Source organism: Peromyscus californicus, unplaced genomic scaffold (genome assembly GCF_007827085.1).
Source record: "Peromyscus californicus insignis strain IS unplaced genomic scaffold, ASM782708v3 Scaffold_19__1_contigs__length_69161282, whole genome shotgun sequence".
Lineage (NCBI taxonomy): Eukaryota > Metazoa > Chordata > Mammalia > Rodentia > Cricetidae > Peromyscus > Peromyscus californicus.
In genome coordinates this window covers 9,845,583-9,858,540 of record NW_026294491.1, presented here as the reverse complement: position 1 = coordinate 9,858,540, position 12,958 = coordinate 9,845,583, and the positions used below count along the sequence as shown (strand labels likewise).

The following is a 12,958-nucleotide window of genomic DNA, read 5'->3' as shown; positions in this document are numbered from 1 at the left end:
ATGTGTGTCTAACCCATGGTAAACACATGCCCCAGCCACCATCCCAGAGGCCCAGGGAAAACTAAGTTCCACACACCAGACGCTGTCACCACTCCCTGGAAGCACTCCAGACAGGCGCCCAAGGCCTAACTACAGGACAGAGAAGAGGGTGGGAGGCTCTGGGTCAGGTAGGGTGGCAGGGTTGTAGATGAGGAGATCGGGAAGAAGGCTCTGGTGGCCCTGGCGGACAGGGCTGTACTCACAGGAGCTGCTGTCGCTGGGCTGTGCTCATCCGGCTAAGCTCCACTGGCCTGGGCTTGCTGGTCACCCTGCTGTGGACACAGAGAATCCAAGTCAGTCTGACACCACATCTCACTAGAAAATTTGTCTCAAGCCGGGTGGGGTGGCACACGCCTTTAATCCCAGCACTCGGGAGGCAGAAGCAGGAGGATCTCTGTGAGTTCCAGGCCAGCCTGGGCTACAGAGTGAGCTCCAGGAGAGGTGCAAAAGCCACACAGAGAAACCCTGTCTTAACAAACAAACAAAAAATTGTCTCTGTGGTGCCCCTGGTGTCTACACCACCAGGAGTTCATGAGTTCCACACTGTACACTGGCTGTGGAGATTAGATCTAGATGAGCCACATCACCTGGCTACCATATCTGAGTTAACAATCACATTACCTAGGGTCTTGTCTTACTCCCTAAGGTTCCCATGTGATACAGAAAGGACTATCACCCCAGGAAAACACATCACATTTGGACCCCAAGTCTGCCACCTGCCCAACCTGAGTGGAGAAGCCTTCTAGGCGACAGCCTGCCCCGGACTCTTTACTTCACTAACTCTAAAAACACAGCACTCCCGACAAGACACAAATGCCTGACATCTGTCCCCTCACTTCTGATGAGAGAAGACAGGGCTCTGCTGATAGAGGTCTGTGGCAACTGCCTTCCAATGTGACCTTAGGAGTCAGAAACAAATCTCATGTCTGCCCTACAGATGTCAAAGTTCACTGAGGGGCCTTCTGGGCCAAGAGGGTCTTGCCTGCCAACCCCCAGACAAGAGTCATCTGAGAAGATTCTCAGGGCCTTCCACACTACCACACTGGGTCTGACATGGTGGGTAAGTTTGAGAGCCCAGGGTTCGGTGCCAGGCAGCATTCCTGCAGATTACCAGGAACTGATTCAATCTTTGGGAGGGCAGCAGAAGCATGCCCACCCACCAGCAAGGGACCTGGGGGCGGAGGAGAGGAAGATCCCAGAGCTCACCACCTGAGAAGATGATTTCAGAGATGCCATGCTGAAAGAGTGAAGCCCTGAGCGGGAGGCAGCCAGAGAAGGACGGAGAGCACCATGTTCTAGACCAACACCTAATTTAGAATCCTGAGCAGGAGGCCTGATCTCCTATTCATGTTCCTTTTCAAATATGAATGAACGACTTTGGTCTCAATGCATTCTCACATCCTGGTTTTCTGGTCCTCCTGAGTAAGGAATGCATGCAACCCTTTCCCTGCCCCAGTCTGTGAGGATGGTGACCTCATGCCTGTTTGCTCAGTCCTTCCAGAGGCCCCAGAATCCACCATGGAATGAGAAGAAGTAACTAAGCAGTGGTGGCCAAGGCCTCCAGGCCAGCCTGGAGAGGAACACTGCCTCAGGTGACCCAGCTAGGTAGCTCCCTCAGCCTCATTGGCTGGATGATGGGGAAAGTCACCCTAAATGCAGTCCAGAGCTTCTCTGAGTATGGTGGCGGTTGCCCAGGTCTCACAGAACTCTGTGCATGGGCACGGAGAAATCCTGAACTCAGACACTGGAAGCGAGAACACAGCCTAACTAACCCTGTGAAGTTCTTCCACGGGCAGACGGTGGACTTCCTAGAGCACAGCCCCATATGGTGTTTCATAACTGGAAAATTTAAAACTAGTAGATTTCCAAACATACAACAGTCAAAAATAGATTCAAAACCAAATGCAAAATGAATCCAGGGTGTTTTTGGCAGAGTCTGCCTGAGCTGCATCATGCACCTTTACTTCAGCCTTGGTCCTGAACGTACCCAGGATGCAATGCCAACCAGCACTGCCCTCCTCAGCTGGGATTCAAGACTGTTACATGGGAGGCGTGGCAGTGTTCCTCTTGTACAAGGTTTCTGGCTCTCGGAGAAGTATAACGGTATAACCACGCAAACAAAGCCTTGTAATATATCCTTATCATTCTTCACGCCCGTGTCAAATCAGGCTGCCTTTGCATTGCATTTTTTGAATCCTTGATTTAAAAACTGCTGTTTGACAATCTAGATGCCCCTCAACTGAAGAATGGATAAAGAAAATGTGGTACATTTACACAATGGAGTATTTCTTAGCTGTTAAAAACAAGGACACCAGGAAATTTGAAGGCAAATGGATGGAACTAAAAAATATCATCTTGAGTAAGGTAAGCCAGACTGAGAAAGACAAAGATGGTATGTACTCACTCATAAGTGGGTATTAGCTACAAAATAAAGGATAACTATGCTTCCAGAGAGGCTAGGTAACAAGGAGGGCCCAAAGGAGGATGCATGGATTTCCCTGGAAAGGGAAAATAAAAGAGATTTCATGAGTGGACTGAGGGCAGGTGGGGATGGAAACATGAGCGACTGAGGGGTACAGAAGGGGAGAGTACTGAGAGAGACTACTGGAAAGGGGGGGCATTTCGGGATCAGGTAAAAAAAAAAAAAAAGGGAATCTCCCAGGAATCTACAAGGAAGACCCTAGCTAAGACTCCTGGCAATAGCAGATATGTAGCCTGAACTGGCAGTCTCCTGTGACCAGACTGGTGCCTGGCCCAAATGTCATCAGAGAGGCTTCATCCAGCAACTGATGGAAAGAGATGCAGACCCACAGCCAAACATTAGGTGGAGCTGAGTGAATGCTGCAGAAGAGAGGGAGGAAGGATTGTAGGAGCCAGAGGGGTCAAGGACACCACAAGAAAACTCACAGAATCAACTAACCTGGGCTTATAGGGGCTCACAGAGACTGAACTGACAACCAGGGAGCCTGCATGGGACTGACCTAGGTACTCTGCATTATGTGACAGTTGTGTAGCTTGGTCCTCTTGTGGGACTCCCAACAGTGGGAACAAGGGTTGTCTCTGACTCTTTTACTGGCTTTTGGGACCCTACTCCTCCTACTGGGTCACCTTGCCCAGCCTTACTACATGGGGAGGTGCTTAGTCTTACTGCAACTTGATATGCCATGTTTTATTGATACTCATGGGAGACCTGCCCGTTCCTAAACAGAAACAGAGAGAAGTGGTTTGGGGAGGCACTGGAAGGGGAAACTGTTACTGGGATGTAAAATAAATAAATGAATGAATAAATAAATAAATAAATTTAAAAAGGAAAAAATTGCTGCTTGAGTTGCTGACTTGAGTTTCATAATAGATAGATAGACGGATGGATGGATGGATGGATGGATGGATGGATGGATGGATGGATGGATGGATGGATGGATAGAGACAGACAGACAGAGATGGGTGGATGGATAGACAGATAGATAAATAAATAAATAAATAAATAAATAAATAAACAAACAAACAAACAAACAAAACATTAAATGAAATTTTGTTTGAGGTTAGAACATAATTTCCAGCAGTTTCTGAAAAAGCCCTACACATACTTTCACCATATATATGTTTACTATGTGAGATATCATTCTCAGCACTTATGATTATAAAACAAAACTGTTGATCAACTCAAAAATACTAAAGATACTCTACATCCTTAAGTATCAGATGTACAGTCAGGATTTTTTTTTAAAGATTTGTTTTTATTTTTACTTATGCGTAGATGGATGTGTCTGTGAGTGAATGCCATGAGTGCAGGTGTCCCTGAGGCCAGAAGAGGGCGTCAGATCCCGTGGAGCTGGAGTTACAGGTGGCTGTGAGCCACTCAGCGTGGGTGCTGAGAACTGAACCAGGGCCCTCTGCAAAAACAACAAGCACTATTTTTTTTTTCGAGACAGGGTTTCTCTGTGTAGCTTTGTGCCTTTCCTGGATCTTGCTCTGTAGACCAGGCTGGCCTCGAACTCAGAGATCTGCCTGGCTCTACCTCCCGAGTGCTGGGATTAAAGGTGTGCGCCACCACAGCCAGGCTGTTCTAGAGAATTTGATCTCTCATAAGTAGGCTGGCTGGTGACAGCGTGGTCTGCAGTCCACCTCAGGAATCCTGCAGACCCTCCAGCCCAGCTCCAGTGAGAGAGCTGCCACTACAGGGGAACCTGGAGGGTATTGTGAAGACCTTCAGGCCATTCTGTTACACAACAGTACTAGGCCACACCATGGACTTGCAGTAGACCAGGTCATGGTGATATGGGAGAGGGTCACAGGATTGTCCCACATAAAGTCCCTTTGAGTCTACAACATGAGGATGTGACTGGTGGGCAGAAAGTGTGGTCATCTAGACATAGCACCTTCCTTCCCATAGTGAAGAGCACTGCCCTGAACAAGGCCAGTTTAACATAGTAAAGACATACGTGGGGCCTGAACCCCCACAGGCCAGGTAGGCATTAGATGGCCAAGGGGCTGGCAGGGGCAGGTATGAGAATAGTGGGCAAAGGCAGAGTTACTGGCATAGTGAGCATCCCCAGCTCCAGTCCTCGGTGCACAAGCCCAGCCCTCGGTGCTGGGTGAGCCTCCCATCCTGATTTCAGCTCTGCCTCTGGGACTCCCCATGCTCTGCTGTCTGTCTCTTCCCTTTACTGTACAAACCATGACCATTTTATACCAGCTCTTTCTGAGACCACTGAATCCTTCTAGAATTACCAAAGTTGAATGTATACCTGCAGTTGCCAGAGTGAGGAACTGTGGTTCTCCTAACTCTGAGTGCATATTCTCAGGTTGGCACGTGGACTGGAGCATCTACTCTGTTATAAGTAAGAATCTGGAGTGACCTGCACTCCAGCCTCAGATCCTGCTATCTGGCATCATTCTCCAAGGCAAGGGACCAAGCTCCTTGGAGAATCACCTGGTACCAGGACCAGGCAGAAGATGCCCAAGGTGAGCTCCCAGCATCTACTAACATCAGAAGGTGAGGAAGCGCTCAGACACACCCACCCCACAGATGGGCAGATCTGAGCCATCTGGGACCTACTTTAAGAAATGCCGGTGGCCATTGCTGGAACAATTTCAGCAATAAATGAAGTAGTATTGGATGATAGCCCAAAGCATAAAGTAAACACTCATGAGTCTATAGATAAACCAATGATGGGTAAATACTCAGGGAAGAGGCAAAGCTCCCTCTTCAGCAGAACCCACGATTCTGCAGACCCTGTCCCTAAGGAGAGGGAGCATAGCTCCCCACTCTGGGCCCAGTGTGGCCAGTTCCTTTCCAAAGGCACAACATGGAAGGGGTCAAAGCCCAGCACAATGAGAATCCTGGGAAACACACCTCCACTTCATGGTCAGTGATGAGTGAGGCTAGCAGTGTGTGACTGGATAATGTCATGAAGATGGCTGCAATCTGCATGAGCTTCCTCCTAGCAACCCAGGTCTTCTCTACTCTCAAGAAAACATGGGGCATACTTTAATGGGGGATGGTGTGAAGAATCTCAACTTGCTGGGTGGTGGTAGTGTACACCTTTAATCCCAGAATTCAGGAGGCAGAGGCAGGTGGATCTCTTAGTTAGAGGCCAGCCTGGTCTACAGTGAGTTCCAGGACAGCCAGGGATACACAGAGAAACCCTGTCTCAAATCATGACCCCCAGCTCCCCAAAAATGCTTGCCTCAGTCTGAAAAGCTCACAACCAGGAGGAGCCTGAGGAAACAGGAGGATCACATGTCAAGTTTCCTCCTGTAAATTACTATTTCATTTTGTGGTGTGCGTTCACATAGGTGTGTTTATACAGGTATGGACAGATGTGTGTGTGTGCAGGCACATGTGAAGGCCAGAGGTCAACCTCCGCCGTCTTCCTTAAAAGCTCCACCTCATTTTACTTGGAGCTCATCAATTTGGCTAGGCTGGCTGGCCAATGAGCTGCAGAAATCTTGCTGCCTCCACCCACGGGGCACAGGGTTACAGAGGCCATGTCCAGATTTTCACATGGGTGCTGGAGAGGCAAAGTCAGGCCAGCAAAAGTGCACAGCAGGGACTTTATAGACTGAGATGTTTCCTCAATCCCCTAATTACCGCTTTACATTTAGTATGTGAGGCAAAGTGCACGAGGTACATGTGCAACAGCATTCAGGGCTGGGACAAGATAGGAACCTTCTCTCCTCACAACTGAAGCGATTCTGAGCAGGCACACAGCCCCACACACTCCTCTCCGGGCTGGTAGAGCAGGCTGTTTACGCATCTCTCCCCATCGGGGAGCCCAAGCACATTTTTCAGATGAGAAACTATAAAGAGAGAAGGGACCCTTGACCAGGGTCACATTTTTTGCTTAAGAACCAGGAATGGAATCTGCATACTGGCTCTGTTCAGCAGTTGAGGCTTGACCTTGTGTCAGCGCTGAAGCAGGCCTGAGCAGAGTGGGTGTTCCATCTTGGGAAGCCAGCCCTTGGCCATCTGGCTCTATAGTATGTCATCCACCTGCCCCATGATAAGGATGAGGGATCACAGATGAAGTGCATGGAACCTTTGCTTTAGCCTCAGATGAAAATTCAGTAGGAGAAACAATTATTTGTTTAAAAGGTAAAATAACAAGTAACAAGCCTCGCTGGGTGGATCTCTGTGAGTTCGAGGCCAGCCTAGTCTACAGAGCGAGATCCAGGACAGGCACCAAAAGTACACAGAGAAACCCTGTCTCGAAAGCAAAACAAAAACAAGTAACAAGCCTCATGTGGTGGCTCACATCTACACTTGGAAGGCTGAGGCAGGAGGACTGCATTAAGTTCAAGGTTGGTCTGAATTACATAATGAGTTACAGACCAGCCTGGAGAGTGAGACCGAGTCTCACCCTCATCACCAACATCCTATAGATAGATAGATAGATAGATAGATAGATAGATAGATAGATAGATAGATAGATAGATAGATAGATAGATATGATGATGGTGAAAATAATAATATAATAATGATGATGATGATGGTAAAACAAGAAACAGGAAAAACCCCAGAAATGACAAACCCTGAAAGTCCGGCAGCTGTGAGAGCAGAGTGTCCTTGAAGCCCCCCACCTGCCCGGGGGTGCAGCTCTGCACTTGGAGAGCCCCTTGCCCTGTGCCCATTCTTCATCCTTCAATGCACACTGAGGATCCACACACTTAGGGCTGTGTGGGTTCCATGCCCACTCACTGAGTCTCCCCACAGAGTGCCCAGTTACAGACACTTATCCTCAGTAGGGGTCGGGGAGGGAGAAACAGAGGCAGGGGAAGGACTGAGAATGGGACATCAGAGCTGTCTGCAGGGTAGCAGGAAGGTCAGTGGATGCACAGCAGTGGCCACGAGGCCTGTGCCTGACTGTGTGCATAGGCTGGAAGCTGAGGCCAGTGGGAAGAAGGCACGAGGAGACACACAGTGGTGGGCTGCCAGGCTGCCAGGCTGCAGGCAGGGGTACATCCGGGCGCTCCTGTCACCACAATTACCACATTCACAGGCGAGGCTCCCTGGACCACATGTGCTGACCCACTCACCTTGCAGAGTGGGGGCCACCATTGACAGCTATCAATCCCTCCCTTCCCCTCTGAATCCAGGGCTGACCACAGCTCTCTGAGAGATGGCCAGCACAGGACGCTCGCTCACCTCCTGGTGTGCTGCCGACGGCTGGCCTCCAGTTCCTGCAGCTCAGGTAGGGCATCCCTCAGGGGGTGCAGGTCGCCCACCACCACCGTGGCCCTGCGCCTCCGCTCCTCCTTGAGCTTCTGCTCAGCCAGCTTTATGGCTTCGATTTCTGAGGGGAGAGACAGGAGTACATGCCAATTAAACCCATTCCCCAGCCGCCCCACAGAGGCCACCAATGCCAAGGCACCCACCACGCTGCGTGCGCCCTGGGCCTGTTTGTTCCCACAGAGCAGAAGTGTTCTTTGTGTCCCCGCTGTCACCTGCTCTGCGCCCCTCAAGACTTGGGGGGCGGGCCAGCGCTGAGTTATTTTTCTCTTCTTAATCACAGAGGCACACTTTAATTACAGGGCTGGCGATGAGCTTGGAGCTGCAGCACAAGAGACCGCCTCCTCTGCAAGGGGCACAGTGCAGGGCCTGCGCGCACACACACGGGGGCTGGCACAGGGACTGGGCAGATGCAGGCCCCGGGCTCTATTTCCATAGGCCACTCACTGAGAAGCCACAATGTCCCTTTTCTCCTGGGCAATCTAGAACCATGTGGCACCTCCTTGAGAATGCAAGGTGGGGAGAAAGGTCTCACGGGAAGGAACTGGCAGCCTTGGGGAACAACGGGGAGCAGGGTGGGTGGCCAGGTGGCATGCCAGCCAGCACTAATGTAAGAGGAAGTTCACTGCAGGGCACAGCCTTGGCATCTGATTTTCTTCAAAGTCACACGATACTTCAAATGTGGTGACCCTGACAGAGGGGGTGAGGCTACCAGCAGCTTCCCCTCAGCAAGGCACAGCAACTCTGCCACTCCCTACAACTGGGAAGCTCAGAAAGGCCCACATGGAGGTCCAGTACATCAGGGTCCATCACTTCACCCTGAGGCAAAAACAGCCATCCAAGCCCTCTGCCCAATGCAGCCTAAGAGACTGTGGACTTTTTGGTGTTTTTTTTTTTTTTTTTTTTTTTTCAGTCTAGCTGGAACAGAGCAAACAATTCACTTAGCACCTCATCAAGACCAGCCCCTCTTCCCTGAGCCAAAGTCTGGGGACTGAACTTCCCTGGCAGCTCTAGGGGCCACCCTCTCACACACGCACCTGGCAGACCCAGAGAAAGGACAGCAAGGCTCAGGAAGACATGCAGCCCAGACACACACAGCAACTCCAGGCCAGAGACGCCCAAACAGGGCGGTCCAGGGCGAGCAGGGGTAGTTTGGGGTCTGGAGGTTGTTGTAATCCACCATGACCCATGGCAGTGCCCGCTAAAAGGGGAAACCCTGGCCACTGGATGTGCCAGAGGAGATGTGGTCAAACTCACTATCTACTCGAGGTGAAAGTTACAATGAAGCCATAAACAGATCTAAGACAGTAAACACCTCATTCTACTGAGCTCCACAAGATGGGGCCGACGGACCCCAGTCTCCTGCACTCCCATCTGGCAGCTCACTGCTACCAGGGAGGCAGCGACAGAGGCGGAAGAAACAGCGAGGGGGTGGGGGGTGGGGGTCAAGGCAGATGTGCCCAGCTTCAATCCCTAACCCACAGTGCAAGAGGACTTTAACCACGCTGAGCTGGGAAAGCAATCTAAATCCTATTCTTAAACAAACGAAACAAAAACAAACCCCTCAAACGTCAGAGACAGGAGGATTAAAAGAAGTTCACGGTTTCCAGGACAGTCCAGGATATTCAGGACCCTGTCTCCAAAACATAGAAATCTCAATGTGAACAAAACATTATTTCAACAGAACAAGCAGGAAAGCAGAAAGCAGGTCTACTAACCCTCAAAACAAACAAGAATGGAGTCCAGAGCAGAGTACAGACCAAGACAGAGGAGTGGCCACACCGGCCGCTGCCCCTCGCTCCTGCACCGGAGGATGAATTACTTGAGACTCTAAGTAAGTAGAGAAGCACCAAAAGTCAAAACATGGTAAAGCCCCGAAGCACCGCCGGAATCCAGGGAAGGAATCACAGCCGTGAGGCGCAGCTTCTGAGCTACCAAACATCAGACGGGCACATCAAGTGTAGAGACGCTGCATGGGGCGAGTCGAGCTGTGGGTGGTGTGAAAGGAGTCTGGAGCACACCTGACCGGTCCACAGACTTTCAAGGGCCATCATGTTCAGAACACACCGCTCTAGGGAGGGAGACCATTCCTCAGGGATCTGGCACTGGCAGGGTTAAGTCAATAGGCAGAGTGGAGCAAAAAGGAGCAAGGGACAGGGCAAAGGGAAAGCTTGGGACAGTCCCTCACAGTGACAGCAATGACAGATACCGCTAAAGGTCCCAGAGAATCCAGGGTAGCTGCCAGACTAAGACATGACCTTAGCAAGATCACAGATGTAAGGTTGTTATTAAAAAAAAAAAAAAAAAAAATCACTTGTACTTTTACAACTTGGAGAAGTTTGTCCAAAACACAAAACACACACACACACACACACACACACACACACACACACACACACACACACACACACAGAGGAGAGAGAGAGAGAGAGAGAGAGAGAGAGAGAGAGAGAGAGAGAGAGAACATTTACAACACTGATCATGGAAATTAAGAAAACTTGGCATGTTCCTGGACTTGATTCGGTATTGGTGGCAAACCCTCCTGAAGCTGACCTACAGACTCAACACAACCCCAGTCATAATCCCTCCAAGCTTTGGTTGTTGTCTTTCAGGAAAATGAAAAAGTAACAGTAAAATTAAATGCACGTGCTGAGACCCAGAAACACCAGAGCATCTGAAGACCAAGGAGCAGAGGAGGCCTTGTGTGACCATTCACCTGCTGAAACTACTGAGATCCCAGGCCACAGCACAGCACGTGACTTTCAAAGGGACATTCCAAAGAGGAAAACAGTCTGCACCAGAGACCAAGGAGCAGAGGAGGCCTTGTGTGACCGTTCACCTGCTGAAACTACTGAGACCACAGGCCACAGCACAGCACGTGACTTTCAAAGGGACAATCCAAAGAGGAAAACAGTCTGTACCCAACTGTGGCAGGCCTACCCACCAACTCACAGCAGACAGACGCCACTTCAAGGTGGACACACCTAAGGACTAGCCGCTCTGGCACTTTCAGAAGGGAACATCTTTGTGACTCCGGATTAGGTGCTCTTTGGGGGATTTTGTTTGTTTTTGAGACAAAGTCTATTATATCGCTCTGGCTGTCCTGGAACTCACTATGTAGTCCAGGCTGACCTCAAACTCAAAGAGATCAACCTAGGCAAGGCTTTCTTAAACAAAACACACTATAACCATATGGAAAAAGAAATATGGGTTTGATTTTTTTTTTCAATTAAACTCCTGCAGTTAAAAAAAAAAAAAAAAAAAAAAAAAAAAAAGGCTGGGCAGTGGTGGCACACGCCTTTAATTCTGGCACCTGGGAGGCAGAGGAAGGCAGATCTCTGAGTTCAAAGCCAGCTTGGTCTACAGAGTGAGCTCCAGGACAGCCAAGGCTACAGAGAAACCCTGTCAAAAAAAAAGGTTAAGAAAATGAATGTGCAAGACAGTCTGCAAGAATACAGCACACATACACAGCTGACCAGGACCAGTAGGTCCCCAGAACACAGAGTTGATCAGGGTTAACAGGTTCCTAGCACAGCAGACCACCAGGGCCAGCAGGTCCCCAGAACACAGAGCTGATCAGGGCCAGCAGGTCCCCAGCACACACAGCAGACCAGGGCCAGCAGGTCCCCGGCACACACACACAGTCCCCAAGCTCAGTAATAAAACACAGAGCAGCTTGAGAAAACTGAACCTCACTGAAGATGAACCGCAAAGGAGATGGACATACATGACAGCACTCTTCCACAGAACAAAGACCAGCCGTCCATGAGATGTTAGCCCATGTCACCAGATACATGACTGGAGAAACACACACCACCGGTGAGCACGACTGTGTGGCCACTACAACTCTCATGCTCCTGGAGGGGCGCACATGAACTACTGCTTCAGAAGAATGTCTGGCAGTTGCTTATAAAACTAAACATACACCTGCCCTATGACCCAACATTCCATTCCTAAGTATTTACATAAGAGGAATAAAAACATGTCCACAGAAAGACTGGAACAAATGCTCACAGCCTTATTCACCCCAGACAAGATGGAAAGGCAGATACCCATCAATAGGGGACGGGGCAGCAATGGTGAACAGGAGTGTGATGCCTCTCAGCCATGGGTTGGCCATTGCTGCCAGCAGCGCAGCCTGCAGGAAGGCCGAGTACGGCCTGTGTGCATGCACTCCCAGGAGATAACTGCAAACCCAACCACAGACACGCTGGCCACAGCACCTCACCCTGGACAGTCAGGTGGCAGACGCAGCTGTCAGAAGTCACTGTTGTGCTAGGCACACGCTCTTCACAAGAGAACAGAGAAGATCACAGACAAGCCAAATGCTAGCCAACCTATTTGTGGGAAGTATACAAATGCCCCCAACTTGCTTTGAAACGCACTAAGATGCTGATGGGTGGACAGGGATGAACCAATGAATGGCTGTGAGATAGAGCAGTACAGTGCTAACTGAAGACGCAGCTAACGCTGTACTCGGAGGCTAGGAGTCAGACAGAAGCTACCAGTTCAAGAAGACGACAGCAGGACTAGGAATTCACAGCCAGGATTCTTGGACTAGAGAGGTGAAGCTTCTTAAGGAATCTAACCAGAAATAGCAGAACACAGATAAAAATAACAAGACAAAGTCAGCAGTCAACAGCTCTTCCTGAGGACCCAGGTTCAGTTCCCAGCAACCACCATGTGGCCCACAACTGGTTATAATCCTAGTTACAAGAGACCTGATGCCTTCTTTTGACCTCTGCAGGCATGTGGGCCAAACACTCATGCACATAAAAAGGTCTCTAATGAGAAAGCAGGGCTGGAGATGCAGCTCAGTGGCGGAACACTTGTCCAGCATGAGAAAGACCCTAGGTTCAATCCGTAGTACTGGAGGAGGGTGGGATGGAGGGGACAGAGGGAGGGAAGAAGCAACACACAGCCTTTTGCTAATAATGTCTGAGATACGATGAGATTAGACTGTTTTAGGAGAAATCATGAGCAATTAAAATTGACTCAATCGATTCAACCGGAAACAAAGTCTCACATCAAAGAACGACACCTCAGACATGGTCAGGTCCCACAGCTGAAGCTTTGGTGTTTTCTGCTCCACAGAGAACACACCACAATTGCTAGGAATTGTGAGAAAGTAAAGAGAGCAGCCAATTTCTTTAAAAATAACATCCCAAAAGTAACAAAATATAAAAG

General features: G+C 49.7%; 1 protein-coding gene across 2 annotated transcripts in view; it reads right to left on the bottom strand.

Annotated features, from left to right (window-relative positions):
* Positions 1–12,958, bottom strand: part of Slx9 (SLX9 ribosome biogenesis factor) — a 33,200-nt gene that overhangs the window by 4,019 nt on the left and 16,223 nt on the right. For both annotated transcript variants that reach the window (XM_052744592.1, XM_052744591.1), the window contains exons 4-5: positions 7,688–7,835; positions 243–311 (exon numbers count right to left, since the gene is read on the bottom strand). In XM_052744592.1, the coding sequence (XP_052600552.1) occupies positions 243–311; positions 7,688–7,835 (217 nt within the window). The remainder of the gene's footprint in view (positions 1–242; positions 312–7,687; positions 7,836–12,958) is intronic.